Source organism: Corylus avellana, chromosome ca3 (genome assembly GCF_901000735.1).
Source record: "Corylus avellana chromosome ca3, CavTom2PMs-1.0".
Classification (NCBI taxonomy): domain Eukaryota; kingdom Viridiplantae; phylum Streptophyta; class Magnoliopsida; order Fagales; family Betulaceae; genus Corylus; species Corylus avellana.
This window is the reverse complement of record NC_081543.1, coordinates 11959360-11975337: the sequence shown is the minus strand read 5'-3', so window position 1 is coordinate 11975337 and position 15978 is coordinate 11959360. Positions and strand designations below refer to the sequence as shown.

The window sequence follows — 15978 nt, the reverse complement described above, 5'->3', positions numbered from 1 at the left end:
ATTGTAAGATGCTTATGTGATGCTCTATCAGGATTTTATAGTGTAAGGTACAGATTTCCTGGGAAGGTTTTTCTATGGATTAGTCAAAATTCTAACAATTTATTTTTAGTTAATTTGTTATTTTTCCAACCCAACCTACAATTTGGAAAAATTACCAAATTAATTAAAAATAAATGTTAGAATTTTGAACATCCCACCATAAAACATTCTACTTCCTAGAAAATCTCTACTTCCGGGAAGTTATATTTTCTAAAGAAGGAAAAGAATGAAAAACTATTTATCCATCTTAACGGTCGATAACACTATTTGTTTAAATATGAAGAAATAACTAGATAATTGTTAGAATATAAATTAAATTATTAAATTTATCCATTAGAACTTAAAATTTTGGGATAAATAGTGATCTAGTATTGTATGAGAACAAATATCATGAATTTGAACCTTGTTTTTGTCAATTACCTAATATTTCAATTAAACACAGATCTTAATTCCCCATAAAATAATGCCAAATGCACTCAAAAACTTCGTCAAATTGTAATTGGAACCCAACTCACCAATTTATGAAGAATATAATTTTTAAAACCCAAAAATGAAATTAGATATTTTTTTTTCTTGAGTTTATTTGGATCCATAAAAGGATGATAATCTATCTTCGTTTTGGATTGTTCGTGTTTGAGTAGCTCCCAATTTAAGGATGTGTTTGGCATTGCGATTTCATAGACAAAATGTGTGATTTTAAACCAAATAACAGAAAATTAATTGTTTAAGATTGCATTTTAAAAAATTACGATTTGAAAACGTAGATTTTCTGCGTTTTTAAATCACGGGTAATGAGGTACTTTTTTGAAAACATAAAATTTTAAAGGCTAAACTACGATTTTAAAGGTCAAATCGCGATTTTGCTAAACACTTGACTACATTTTTAAAATTCACATTTTCAAATTTCATACTTTAAAATCGCATTTTTTTGAAATCGTAATGTCAAATAGACCCTAAGACTGATTTAGTAAAATTAGGATTTTTTGAGTTGGTTTCTATCATGAGTATTTACTTAGTTTTACTTAGATTTTGAACGAGATTCAATTCTCTTGATATCGATTTCAGTTCATCTAGTTTTTGTGTGCTCAAGTGTTCTATAACTGTCCCTTTTCCCTCTCTCCCGCTTTGAATACGAAAAAAGAAAAGAAAAGTAAGTGTTCTATAACCGAAATTGTGTTGGTTCCTCTCTTTTCTGTAGTCCCTACATCTAACTACTATAATGCATTTTCAACTTCAACCTCTTTCTGGTGGTTGTTGCTGGTTTTAAGTGGGGTTCAGGATATGTTCGCCTTAATCTGTGCTCTTTTTGCTTCTGTAACTGCATTAAGCGACCCTTGAGAGTCTTAAAGTAATGATTAAGTGATTAAATTTATCTTTTCCTATAAGCTTAAGCTATTGGGATAAGTGGTAGTTTAATTCACCCCCCTTAAAAAATTAAATATTCCACTTGTTGGGTCTCATCTATTAAAAGAGTGTTAAAATAATGATTCAGTTATTAAATTTATCTCTTTCTATAAGCTTAACGTGTCACTTGTTTGATTCATTTCCTACCTAACCTTTTGTAATTATTTCTGCACTATTTTAGTTTGTTTTGTGTCTGTTATTGGGGAACCCACCATATTTTCGTTTTTAGGATCACCTACCTCTTTTTCCTTTTGGATAAGGAGTGAGAAAGATATTTTCATGTAACCCTTTTCTTATTCAATTAAAAAAAAAAAGTCTATAATTACCTTATTTTCTCATCTTCTACCTCAATTAAGCTTTCAATCTGATCTCATAAGAAAAATGTCCATAAAAGCAAAAGGAAAAATCTAATTACATAGAATAATAGGTCGGTACCACTAGATATATTTTTGGGAAATTGTCCCATACCATCATGAAATTTGGTCTATGATTGATCATGATTTATGTTTTTAATTTCCACAATTAAGGATATAATTTTTGTGTTGGAAAAAATATAATGAAATAAATAGGAAAAATATGAAAGCAAAAAGAAATTATGAGTGCAGGGCTTGATTGCAACAAGAAGTCCTGAACTATTTTAACCATTTAGTTGTTAAGTGTTTTCACCACCTACTTAACACCTTGGGTCATGTCAAATCACTTTCTCATGACCTCTTTTCAATTTATCACACTTTTTCTTCCAAACCTCATTCATTAAAAACCTTTTATTTCAAAATTTTGTTTCAATCAAATCGTGTAAACTTCATTGTAACATAAATTTACATAAGTGAATGTAATAAAATCTTATGGCTCATTATCACAATGAAATATATGCCGAGAAAAACATTAGATGTTATAATTATATCAAACATTCATTCAATAATGCTAACATGACACGCTCCTAATTAACCATTAATTTTTTTCTTTTATTATTTAATAACTAATAATTAGTTATAAGTGACGCATCAGTATTATGGTAAGACTAGTATGGTTGGAGACCACGCCTCATAGAGTAAATATCAATAGTTCGAATTTTCTTCTCATTTTTATTTGTTTTTTTATCCTCTTGTGTGAACATATCAAAAAATAAATTAATTAAATGTCGGATATAATTATAGTATCTAACACTTTATTTTAATATATAATATTACTCTATTTTAATATAGGATAGAGTTTTCCTCCAAACTGGTTTGGAGGAACTTCGTTAAACCCAGTTTATAAAAATGAAATGTGTCTATTTTTTTTAATAACATGTGAGATGCATATGAGTTTTTAATATTATTTATTATAACTTTATCCATACCATTAACAAATATGTGCATTTCATATATTTAAATGATATATATCATTTTTATAGATTAACTTAGAAGAAGTTTCTTTAAACCAATTTAGATAAAAACTCTGTCCTTGGCATGTGAATGAATTGTTTTTTTTTTTTTTTTTTTTTTTTTTCCGACCATGTGAATCATTTTAATAGTATCAATTCTGGATCGAGCAAATGAGGAAAGAGAAAGGAGATGAAGCTGAAAAAGAAAAAAAATATTCACAGATTTGTCCTCAGAATACTCGAGTAGATAAGGTCGCCCACTTCCCTTACTTGGTGCACAAGCAATACAATAATTATTACTCCACGCGCCTGTCTTCGGAATTTAACGACGTCGTCTCATACACGACTTCCTTTTCTCTCTCTACTCCTGATCAAGTCAAAAGACCCAAAACCCCGAGTATCCCGAAACAATCATCGAATTTTCCTTTTACATAGCGCGAGGTAATATTCTGCAATAATCTCTACTGGAATTTCAATATTCGGTCATCTATTCTCTGATCGGCTTGGTTTCTTTTTTTTTTTTTTTTTTTTTTGGGTAAATCCTTTAAAAATTGGCTTGGTATTAATTGCATAAATATATATATTATTTTGACCTGATCGATGTTCATTTCTGACTTCTATGGCATCTAGGTGTGTTTGGAATTATCTGGCTCTCTCTTTAGAGCGTTTGGTTGGTGAGAAACCTGAAGAAAGTGTAAGAAAATTTCATTTATGTACAATTTTTTTTTTTCGCTTTTACAATATGAAAGCCACTTTGACTATAACAAAAGAGTTGGCCTAGTAATAAATAACAACGACAAATATGATTTGATGAAATTTCTTAGATTCGAAGGTGTGTATATTTTTCATTACCTATTGGCTATGTTGTCACTGAGCAAAGGTCTGTTTGTCTTTGATTGAAACCGAGGCTGTTCATGATTTCTTAGATTTGAGATAAATTGAAACTGAGGGGATGTTGTGTGATTAAAAAGGTATTTTCATTTACTTGAATAAACGGTAGTTTCTTTTTATATCTAAAGACCGTATGGCTTACTGTTTGGTTTTTATAAGGGTTTGTTGTTGATTTTTGTTAGTTTTGTGATTGATTTGTATTAGTATGCTAACTAGCTGATTGGGAGCTTTAAGAGCGAAGAAAGTAGTTCGTGAATTTGTGACTTGCAATGATGTTGGGGAGAAGAGGGATTTGCACAAAATGGCCATTTACTGGACAATACGGTATGTTACTCTCTATTTATATGCTAGAATTAATCTTTAGTCATCTCTTGATTTTTTGTTGTAATGATGGTCAAGTTATATGTCTTTTTGTATTTCCTATTTTTGTTTGCCTTGTTGATAAATGTAAAATTTTGATTGGTGTCTGAACAAATATAGTTTGATAGATAGTTAACTTGTTGATGGCTTTTCAAATCCATGATTGCTTTGCTGGTAATTGATATGGTAATTTTCTCTCTTTATATCGTATGAGATCATTGTCTGAATGTGATTTTGTTTTTCTTAAGGTGCGATATGCTTGAAGTTGGTCTATTTAATCCTTATAAAAGTTAGGGTAATTACCCCTAAAAAGTTATTTTGACACGTGCATAGCATGCTCTTTTCTGTCAATACAGGCAGATTTGTATTTAAATTGATGTGTTAGTTTTTCCTTGAAGAGTAAGGCCATTGAATGAGTTGATTTTTTGAGAAAATTACACATTACCCCTATGATTTGACCTAATTTGGTTTTCTTCTCTCTTGCAATGAGATGTTACACTGTACCTCCCTATTTTAGGGCCTTTTCTTTCCTAACCGATAGCAAACTTGCATGTGGGATGCATGGGACTTGAGTGGCCAATCAAATAATCAACTATTTGAAGTGATCATCATGTGACATTAGGTTTGCCACACAGGAAGTTTATCTATCTGTGAAGGACTGCCAATCAAATAATGCCATACTAGCAACTATTAGAAATGATGGTTAGGCGGCAGTAAGTAGTCAGGAAAAAAAATTATTTGCACTGCACTTCATAAAGAAATTAAAATTCAGCTTGTTTCATTAAGAAATGATGGTTGCTGTTGTGGTCCAGAATCCGCTGTCTGTCAAGATCGCAGCCCAAACATCTCCGGCGAGGGGTCTACTATGGCAGGGTTTTCTCAAGCCGATATCTTCTATTGCGGGCTGAGGTTGTCCGCCTATTTTGGTCCATCCCCAGCTTGGTCAATCTCCAACCTAGTAAAGGGGCAAGCCAAAACCAGCTGAAGGAAGGGCTTCATAGCCATACTTTTTATTAGAGAAAGGGGAGATTATTATTATATATAAATTTATAAATAAGCTAAGGGGGCTGAGAATTGCAAATTTTTTTTTTGATAAGTAATATGCAAGTTTTATTAAAAGCGTAAGGCGCCTCTACCTACACTGGAAGTATACAAGCGGAAACACCTAACTAGAAAAAGAAAAACGAACAAGTCAACATAAGTAATCAACAAAGGTGAGAGAGATGCTGCAGTCCACAAATACAGGGTGTGTAAAAACGAGGATAAAATGTCTTCTAATGATCTCTCCAACTCCTCGAAATTCCGATTGTTCCTCTCCCTCCAAATCACAAGAATTGAGAAGTCCTCCATTGAATTGAATGGGGTGGGAAAGACAGGTTCGTCTGATTCCCATAAGTTGCTGGTTGGTCTTGGTTCGTCTTCAGTGTTGGAGGTGGGGGGTAAGGGAGGTGATTATAGGGATGGGGATGATGGGGATTTCACTCCTCTCTGAATTGTTTGCCCCTTGTCACTCCCTTGGATCTCATGTGACGTGTTTGAGAATCAAGCTGTGGCTCTCCTACCAGCCATTGGTGAGGATCATCTTCGAGAGGAAAAGGGTGCCCAGAGGCAAAAGGGAGCTTTTGAACTTAAAATGCTCCATAAATTATGAAAATATAGGCTTTGAGGACAAAGAGAGGATGTTGAGGGAAATTTTATCTTTTTTCTATGAAATTTTGTATCTATGGACGGCGGCGTATGTGCCTCCTTTGTCAATTAGTTATAGTGACTTCCTTGAATGTGTTATAGTGAATTCCTTGTTTGTTTTGCTCTTATTAGTTAGGTGGTTCATTTTGTATACTTCTTGTGTACTTTGGAGTGCCTTACGCTTTTAATGAAATTGGTTTATTACTTATGTAAAAAAAATATTATAATAATACAGGCGCATCCTATAGGCTAAGGAATGGCAAGATTCATGTTTTTTTAGCGGTGAGTGTTTTGTGTGTTTCAGGTTTTAGGGCCTTAGGGCTTTTGGGTGGGTTCAATCTGGTGATGGGTTGTTTGTGTCTTTCTTTTGCTCGTACTTGTTAGGTGTTCCTGTTGTATACTTCCTATGTACATAGGGAGCGCCTTTTTTTTTTTATAAAATTTTCTATTACTTATCAAAAATAAAAAATAAAAAGGTTGGAGGACGGGGCTGTCATGGGCTTTACACATTCTTGTTTGTACTTTGGGGTGGTCACTTTAGGTTTGACCTCGTAGCTTTATGGTAAAGTGGGTGAATACAATCCCTTGGTCAAGTTTTGCTATTAGTATGACGTGGTATGGTGAGATGGTTTTGAAGGATGTGTTCTTGGGTTTATTTCTCTTAACTGAAAATAAGGAAGCTTCCACCGCCATGTACTTGAGTATATCATAGATAGAGTTCTATTCTAAAATTTTAGGTTCTTGCGAGTGATTTGCGACTGGCATTTATGCAATGTTTGTTTTGATGTAAAACCATTTTCCAAGGAATATGACTTTAGTATACATTTTTTTAGATAAATACTCTTTTTTTTTTTCTTTTTTTTTTGGCTAGAATGGTGAAAATAATATGGAAATTATTATTATTATTTTTTTTCCATTTTTGTGGTTCTAAGAATTTTGAGAGAGAGCTGAGAGAAAGAGAGTTAAGAGAAGAGAGAGCAGAAGATTTTGAGGGAAGATGTGGGTACAAAACGATCTTGAGCTGAAGTCCAGAGGTGGCAAGGCAGCCCTAGGCACCGATGTCAGTGGAAAGGGAGAGGTTTGAGAGCTCCTTGTAAAAGAGGCCTTTTTTTTGAAAAGGGGGGTGGGGTTAGAAAACATTTTCCATAAAATATTTTTCGCTGAGACATAAGGAACCTTATACTTTACGCCAAAATATAATTAGCTGTTGATTATTACTTATCAAAAATAAAAAATAAATTAGCTGTTGATTATGAATTAGGCCTGGCATTTTATGCAGCTTTTACCCCAAGCTTAAATCTTTTCCCAAATGCTGTTTGCTAGAAGTTGTATATTTCTCTATGGTCCCATGCTAGAAGTTGTAGTATGTCAAAGGCAATACTACACAACTAGTTTTGTAAGTTTGGCAGCTGAAAATAATGTTAACTAAAAATACAGTGAGTTTGCTTTGTCCCCCCCGGTTAGTAAGTTACACACATACACGGTGGTTTTGAACCCATGACCACACCCTAAACACGTTCGTATGTGGAAAGGAGATGCTTTTTAAGCTAGAGATCGTTGGCATTGTCATCTAGTGCATTTTTTCCCGTTTCTTCTCTTTTATTTCGAGGTAGACCATTTGAATCTCTATAGTGCCTCTCATCAATAGAATGTTAACATTCTTAAGAGCAGCACACGATTAAGAGGTGGATCTCTTTACCCCGTTCTTCAATTTGTTGTATTCCTTAAGATTGAGATAGGTGGTGAAGACAAGCGTTCTTAGGTATCTTTCAAGAGAAATTTGTTTGATGTTAGATCATACTACAATGTCATTGTTCCTCATAATAGTACTCATTTCCCTTGGAAGAGCATTTGGCGAAATGAGGCTCCCTTGAGAGTAACATTTTTTGCTTGGTTGGCCGCATTAGGGAAGATCCTCACCACGGACAACCTTAGGAAGAAGCATATCATTGTGGTTGATTGGTGTTAAATGTAAGAAGAGTGGGGAGTTGGCAGATCACTTTTTGCTCCATTGTGAGATTGCCACTGCTATTTGGAACACTATCTTCAACAGTGTAGGGCTGGCTTGTGTTATGCCTAGCCGAGTGCCTCTTTGCATGCTGGAGATCGCAAGTTGGTAGGCTTCATTTTGATGCAGTAAGGAAGATGATACGGTCCAGCCTTATGTGGTGTCCATGGAGGTAAAAAATTATCAGAAAATTGAGGATTGTGAGCAGTCATTGGTGGAATTAAAGGCTTTCTTCTTTAAGACACTTTGCCTTTGGGCTGGTGTCAAATCCAAGAAGGTAGAATACCTCATCCAATAAGGCGCATGGAAGTATATAGGCTTCTCAAATTTATCAGTAGATTTGGAATTACACCATTACAAGTAATTCCATGTACATATTTTTTTGTGCGTGTAATAAGCTGTTTTGGCATTATGACAGAATGCGATTATTTGCATTGGTTAGCTTCATTAAGTTTTTTTTTTAATTTTTTCTTTTTTATTAAATCTTAGCATACAACCATGAATTTTGTTGAATATGACATGATTGTTGCCGACCAATTCTTGGTTGTAAGTCATATCTGAGTGCTTTCTTTTCTTCATTTATTTTTTTGTGATAAATTTTTAAACTTTTGCAAGAACATTATAACTGAGGTATAAACATTTGTGAAATGGTAAACAATTATTCTTTTTTCAGGTTTTGCAAATTTCTTTTCTGTAGATTTGGTTCTCCTTCCTGGATATTCAAGAGAAGACTTATACATTAGTTTTAGCCTCTAGGATCTACTTTGTGAATAACGATAGTTCTTGTACATAATGGAAGCAAAGTGGGCTAACGTGTTAGACGATGGCCAGAGAATTGTTGTCAATTTGAATAGGAAAAGGGCAACTCGGTGCATAGCAAATATAGTTGGAGCTAGCCAACCAGTGTTGTCGCAAAGGTCCAGCTTGAACTCATCTTTTAACAAGCTTGGTAAGCGTAAGAGATCAGATCCATGCAAAATCAATAATGGATCATGCTTGGAAAGATCTTTACTGAAGAACTATATGAATTTCAGTAAAAGTGGCCTTCCTCAACGATTTTTGTATTGTCAGAATGGTCAGTGGATTGATTATCCTCAAGAAGTTTTGGAGTTGGTCAGGAGACATTTTCAGTTGAAAAATGCAGCAGTGGAAGTGGAGCTTAATGGCTGCCATTTATTGCTAGATATTTTGTATATGATTCAGTTGGAGTTGAAAACAGGTTTACAGAAGCACATTGCTTGGATTGATGAAGCAGATCGTTGCTTCTTTCCAGAATCTCTATCCTGTGTTAGTGAAATGCATGAATGCTGCCAATCTAAGTTAGTGGATGATCCGACTGTTGTGTTGCCAGAGCCAAATGGGACCCGTGAGATAAAATTGCAGCTTGAGATTGGAATAACTGGAGTGAATAGCTCTAAGTTGGAGGAATGTGTTGAAGAGTCAAATATTCATGTGAAGAGGACTAAACGTGAACTAAAATCTTTTAGTAAGGATCTGGAAATCGGAGACAATGACCATCAAATGTCAGATGCCAAAATGCGGGAGGCTAGTGGGGAAAATCAACAGATTGCTGAAAATACAACCACTAAGTCCGAACTTATGCATGAAATTATGGATTCTGATACTGTGAAAAACATGTTTGCTGTGGGCATGGGTTCATCCATAAATGCCAAAAAAATAGAGGTTAGGTGCTGCTCTAGTCATTTGATGCAAACTCGGTTAGAGCTCTTTCGAAAGCAGGTTGAGATAACCAAAAAGAATCGTGGCAATCCAAATCTCCAATATGGTTGGCTAGCTGCTAGTAAAGATGCTCTGTCTAGCATCATGACGTATGGGCTTGGGCATGGTGGACCCAAAAATGTATCTTCATATGGTGTCGGAGTTCACCTTACACCACTAAACCATGCTCATACAAGGTTTGCATTTATTTATTTATTTTTCAGTTTCTCTCTCTATATATTGTCTCTTGGAATTCACATTGGAATATGATCAATATCTTAATTCCAATGAATGGTTATAATGAAGATTTTATGTTTATATGTTTGGCAATCCCTTGGTCTTAACCTGATGGATAATTGTATTTCTTTTAGTTTTGCTTATTTTCTTCTCCTTTGTAAGAACTCAAGTTTTGTTTTCTTTACAGTGCAAGTTATTGTGATGATGACGAAAATGGGATAAGATACTTAGTGTTCTGTTGTGTCATTTTGGGAAATGTGGAGGTTGTCAGTCCTGGATCTGTACAATGTCATCCCAGTACCGAAGACTTTGACAGTGGAGTGGACGACATCCAATGTCCACATCATTATATAGTTTGGAATATGAATGTGAATACCCATATTTTTCCAGAGTATGTTGTATGTTTCAAGATGTCTCTCGGTGCTGATGGTGGTATGTTTCTCCTATTTTCATTTCCTTCCATGTTTAATGCATTACTTCTTTGGAGAACTTTAGAAACCATCTTGTACATTCTATATACCTTTATGGCAGTTCATCTAGATTTTTCAATCAGTTTGTGATGGGACACGGTCAACATGATCAAAATTAACTAGGCAGTTTTTGTTCATCATACTCTCTGTAGTATGAGTCAGCATGCCATGTCTTCATGGAGGGTTTATGGAGACCTTAATTTCTTTTGCTTGATTTTAGTAAGTTTTGTTATTCTATTGGACAACTAGATCTCTTTTGACATTACAGCAGGAGCTCTTGTTGCTGAAGATGGCAGAATTGATGTGTCAGGGGTTACAACTAGTGAAGGGCATCAGGGCCAAGTGCAGTTATATCGCTCTCCAGTTGAATCAGTAAGCCTTCCCATGCTCTTTAAGATTTTATTTTATTTATTACTCTTTTTCATTTTGGGTTTTTTTTTTCTTCCTGATTTTGTCCCATTAGCATTAACTCTTGCCAGGGAGCACATAAACCTGGGTTTTCTTTGTCATGGTGCATCAATACAGGAGTAACTTGATGTATGCCTGTTAATTGGGAAGACAGATTGAACTTGGAGTGGTGTTTGTGCCAAAAATGAAAACAATAGGAGTCAGATACTATTGAAGCCTACTCTAACTTCATCTCAACAACTTAATGCCATTCCAAATTCTTGGGCTGGCTGTAAGAAATTCCTTTCCACTTTTGTGGTTTTATCTCTAGCACCCTAGCTGGCTGTAAGAAATTCTTTTCCACTTTGGTGGTTTATCTCTAGCACCCTAGTCTTCCTGCTGAAATCTGGTTTTGCTTAGTCATGAGTTGGTTTTGCCTGATAAATAGCTTTTATGCAGCAGCCCTTGGCCCATAATTGCTCAACTTGATCATGCATGAGGGCCTCAATTGAGTGCAGAAAAGCTGAAGTCTACTAATATAATAGATGTGTCAACAAGCTTTACTGGATCCCCTCCAAGAGAGAGCAGTTTGAATAATGTCTTGATCCCCCTCTATAGGATCCCTTTCCCTTGGAGGTGTATTTGTCAGAGTAAGGCCCCTTTGATAGTAGCTTTCTTCGCTTGTCGGCCGCTTTAGGTAATATTTTCACTTTGGATGACTTAAGGAAGTGGCATATCATTGCGGTTGATTGGTGCTGTTTGTGCAAGAAAAGTGGAGAAACCGTTGACCATCTTTTACTCCATTGCAAGTTAGCTAGCACATTATGGAACTTTATCTTCGGCTTGTTTGGCTTAGCATCGGTCATACCTCGTCGAGTGAGAAATCTTTTGCTTGTTGGAGAGGGAATTTTGGTAGCCCTCAAAGTGAAGCTGTCTGGAAGATGATTCTACTATTATTGATGTGGTGTATGGAGTAAGCAATGACTGAAGCTTTGAAGACAAAGAGAGGACAGTGGAAGAGTTAAAGGCCTTCTTTAACTCCCATTCTTCATTGGATGACTGCCTATGATTGTTTTCATACTCTAGTTTTCATGACTTTTTTATCTTTCATATTTTTTCAGTTTAGGTGTTTCTCTTATATACGTTTTGTGTACTTGGGTGCACCCTTTGGTTCTAATAAAATTCGGTTACTTATGAAAAAATATAATAGTCGTGTGTCTATTGACATTAGTGGTGATTAGTCTTGATGGATGTATTGCCGTTATTAGGGGCTCAAATGAATCTAAGCCAATATGTTTTCCTCTGGGCCTCAAGATGGTATTGGTGAAGGGATTTTTTCCCAGCTGACTGGGTTGGATTGGATTCCATGGCCTTATAGCCCAAGCCTTTTTGGAAATACCCTTTTGGTACTGAATCATTTGTTTCTCGTTTGTGATGTGAGAGACATACTTTTCTCTTTCTATACTATCCCAGAAGATATTGAGCAATTAGTGAGGACCTAAGGGATTGGCCATTTCTATCGCAATGTGTTGGTGATTAATCCTTTGTACTTATGAAGCTTTGGTCCTGTATATATGGCAACTCCAGCTGTTTTACCTTTGATTGTCATTTCAGTGTTTTTTTGCCACAAAGATTGACTTGCTGATATGCTAGAGGTTGGCTAACATTTGCATAAAGGTTTAAAACCATCTTGTCTTTTTAGTGAAGATTTCAGTTATAAGACATTTTAGTATTTTTTTTTCCCTGTAGGAGAAATGTAAACCATTTCCACAATTCGAGAACAGATCTCAGGAAAAGGCTGTTATCCTTGGTTCAAGCTCGTTGAAAACTCCAAAATCACGATGGATGCCTTTCCCCCTGTTGTTTGAAGCTATCTCAAAAGAAACATCTCCTGAAGCTATGAAGTTGGTGAACGTTCATTATGACATATTCAAGGTTAGCATTGGTAATTCATTTATGTAGTCGTGTTTTATATTCGATTGTAATTCTTCCTTTCCTTTTTTTTTTTTCATTAGAGCAAGAAGATTAGCCGGGAAGATTTTATTAAAAAGTTGAGATCGATAGTTGGGGATCCGTTGTTAAGGTCTACCCTAATGGGTCTTCAGTGCAAGGTATGGTCCTTGTTGATGTGACATATTCTGTGCAAGCCACTGTTGTTGGAACAATATAGCTGTAACTTGGGAATTTGGTTCAAATATATTTCACGCAGAATAGAATATTGACAGAGTCACACAGAAACATTCATATTCTTACACATCTATGTAGCCATGATCTTGATCCTTTTGTGCTAAATATCAACTTCTTCTTCTTCTTTGTAACAGTTTTGTTCTAATAACAGCTGTTAATGAATGCAAATATGGGAAAGGAAAGATAGAAAGAATAGAATGAATGAATGAATTGACTATTGAACTAGGTATTTCGAGGATACCTAAACCTCCTTGAGTATTCGAGGACTCCTCCTCCAAGTTCACAATGAACAATTGTCTACAAAGCTTACTGATTACATTCTTATTCAGACTATTTATACATCATCTCTCAACTAACACTTCAACTAACTCTCAACTAACTAAATTGTATTATAACCTTCTCAACTAACTAAACTATATTATAACAGAAATGAGTTATCTACTTTAACCCATTACATTACCCGCTCCTTTAAAACACCTTGCCCACAAGGTGTGCAATTGAAAGAAAGCTGCCTATTACATTGAAATACAAATGCAGCCTAGGGTCAAAATGCAGGCCAAAAGCCCAAACCTTTGTCTGATATTTGTTCTCACTTCCCCACCTTCGCACTATTCAGCTTCCCAAGCAAGCCAGCTCACGTGAACACACTACCCAAGTCTGACTTGCACAATGCCCAATTCCACCATTTGCACACAACAGTGACAGCACACACCTCCTCCTCACCCTTTTTTATTTCTGTTGAACCCTCTCTCTTCTCATGCATCATCTACATTTTCTTCCCAAGATGAAAATGTAAAGCTCTAGCAAAATCATCCCAAGATGAAAAAGAATTTGACATAGGTAATTCTTTCAACCAAATTAGAGCTGTACCTTTCATGTGAAATGAAGCAATTTTCAGCCTTTGTTGATCTGGTGTAGAGAAATGCTCAAAAAACTGAACAGCCTTATAGCACCAATTCAATGGATCCTCCCCATTAAATTTAGGAAACTCCAACCGAATGGACTTAGTGTGAAATCCATCTCCTGCCTGAAACCCTGCACCATTTGTTGCATGAATCCTTCCTTTTGAGGTTGAACCAAAATTGGCCTCCATAGTGTCAAAAGAGGAACTTTTATCTCTTTGCTCTGGTGCCCTCTGCGATTCTTGAATGCCTCTCATCACTTGTGCCAACTGTTCACTCAAGAAAGCAAACTGGTCATCCTGCTTTTTCTCCAATCTATCCTGTCTTGCATTCCTCTCTAAAAAATCATCCTGCAACTGCTTAAAGTCCTTCCTGAACTGCACCAAATCAGAATCTTGCCCCATAGATCTAGTTTTCATGAAAAGAAAACAAATGGCTCTTGATACCACTTGTAACAGTTTTGTTCTAATAACAGCTGTTAATGAATGCAAATATGGGAAAGGAAAGATAGAAAGAATAGAATGAATGAATGAATTGACTATTGAACTAGGTATTTCGAGGATACCTAAACCTCCTTGAGTATTCGAGGACTCCTCCTCCAAGTTCACAATGAACAATTGTCTACAAAGTTTCTGATTACATTCTTATTCAGACTATTTATACATCCTCTCTCAACTAACACTTCAACTAACTCTCAACTAACTAAATTGTATTATAACCTTCTCAACTAACTAAACTATATTATAACAGAAATGAGTTATCTACTTTAACCCATTACATTCTTTTTTAATCTTCACTCCTACTTGCGTACGCATACACACATTGAAACATGGAATTAGTTATTTACATACTATACATTGAATAAGTCATTGCTTTTTGTAATACGTGATATGACTTGTAGTTAGGAACTGAAGGACAGGCGTAGTTAGTGACAATCCTTTTCCTCTGAGAGAGAGAGGTGTAAATTCTTTTTTCCTCATTTTTTGTTTTCTGGGTAACGGTAATATGTTAATGATTGTTTGTTTGTCTTGCCCTTTCTATTCCTGTGTTAATGTTATGCAAGACACTGCTTGTTTATTAATGAATCACCAAGTTTTAGTTGGCAGTTGTGAGCACCCATGAAAATTAATTACATCTCCCCGGAAATGTTTGCAGCAACCATCCACATCTACATGCACCTTGAAAGTGCCAAAGCAAGAGCAAGACTGTTGAGGCTATTTGATAACTTGATGATGGTGTGCTTTCTGAACTCTTATTGGGGTTTGTCATATGCCTGGTAATTTACTTATTTGCTGCTTTTGCCCTGGAATGTGTCGACATGATGTTGTAGACACTATAACATTAAAAGTCTACAAAATTTTCCATTAAGTGCTTCTTTGTTATTTTTTGTTTCTCTCCCTTTTAAACTGGTTGAGGTTTATGTGAATTGTGAATTGGTTTCGTTTCAACAATTAAATTGTCAACATTTGGTCTTAAATTCATAATAATTGGTCGAATTTTTTGCTGGATTAGGAAATGCAGGGTCTGAAATTCCAAAATATATATATATATATATATATATATACTGCTGAGTTATTTCTGAATCATTTAAATTTTATAAAGTTCGTTGGACTTTTGTGCTAGAGATTCAGCAATATGGCACTTTCACCCTAGAACTGCCCAGAGACAACTAAAAAACCATGATTTATGCTCCTTGAGTTGACGAGTAAAAGCATGCTGCTCTGTGATGATCTCATAGTGAACCCATGTGATTGCTTCTTGTATTTGTAGAAAATGATTTGATCTCTCTCAGTAGAGAACTAAAAAATCAAAAGAAAAAAGATAGAAAATAATTATTTCCACTCCTGATTCGAAGGAAAAAATAGTGGACAGTCCTAAAACCCAAAAAAGGGTGGGCTCCCTAATAATAAACCCAAAACGAACTAATAAAGTGCAAAAATACATACAAAGGGTAAGAAATGAGTCAAACAAGTAATCTGGTCTTCTCAAGGGGCTGAATAAAGCGGTTACGGAAACCAAAGGGATTTGGATTAACGTGAACCTATTTGAGCCCTTACTTGGAAACATCAACAACTACCGAAAAGAGGTTGAAGCCAAAGATGCATTGTTATAGTTTGATACACGGACTATAGAAGAGAGAGGAACCAATACTAATCTGACTACAAAAGTCTCTATTAGAATATCAAACAGCAAAGGAGCGAGGAGACAATATCCCACAAAACATAATAGCAGCAAAATACAAAGAAAGATGCAAAACATAAGAAATATAAAAATACATGGAAAATAAAATAACAGTAAAAATGCCCACTAACTAGCAACTTC

The 15978-nt window shown here is 35.3% G+C and overlaps 1 protein-coding gene across 4 annotated transcripts; it reads left to right on the top strand.

Annotated features, from left to right (window-relative positions):
- The first annotated feature begins 3105 nt into the window (after window positions 1-3105).
- Window positions 3106-15121, top strand: LOC132173362 (inactive poly [ADP-ribose] polymerase RCD1-like). 4 transcript variants are annotated; one of them, XM_059584839.1, is made up of 9 exons: window positions 3106-3250; window positions 3440-3503; window positions 3905-4024; window positions 8428-9670; window positions 9898-10142; window positions 10452-10552; window positions 12317-12502; window positions 12583-12678; window positions 14812-15121. In XM_059584839.1, exons 4-9 carry the CDS (start codon window positions 8547-8549, stop codon window positions 14866-14868), a joined length of 1809 nt encoding a protein of 602 aa, XP_059440822.1. In that variant the 5' UTR covers window positions 3106-3250; window positions 3440-3503; window positions 3905-4024; window positions 8428-8546; the 3' UTR covers window positions 14869-15121. The 4 variants fall into 4 exon arrangements, with proteins under 4 accessions (XP_059440822.1, XP_059440819.1, XP_059440820.1 ...); XM_059584836.1 differs by having other exon boundaries at window positions 3107-3250; window positions 3917-4024; window positions 10449-10552; XM_059584837.1 differs by having other exon boundaries at window positions 3107-3250; window positions 8452-9670; window positions 10449-10552.
- Window positions 15122-15978: the final 857 nt, after the last annotated feature.

Coding starts and splice junctions, on each gene's coding strand:
- LOC132173362 (XM_059584836.1), top strand. CDS start 8,547: ATGGAAGCAAAGTGGGCTAACGTGTTAGACGATGGCCAGAGAATTGTT. Junction 9,671..9,897: donor CTAAACCATGCTCATACAAG/GTTTGCATTTAT, acceptor TTTTCTTTACAG/TGCAAGTTATTGTGATGATG. Junction 12,503..12,582: donor TTCATTATGACATATTCAAG/GTTAGCATTGGT, acceptor TTTTTTCATTAG/AGCAAGAAGATTAGCCGGGA.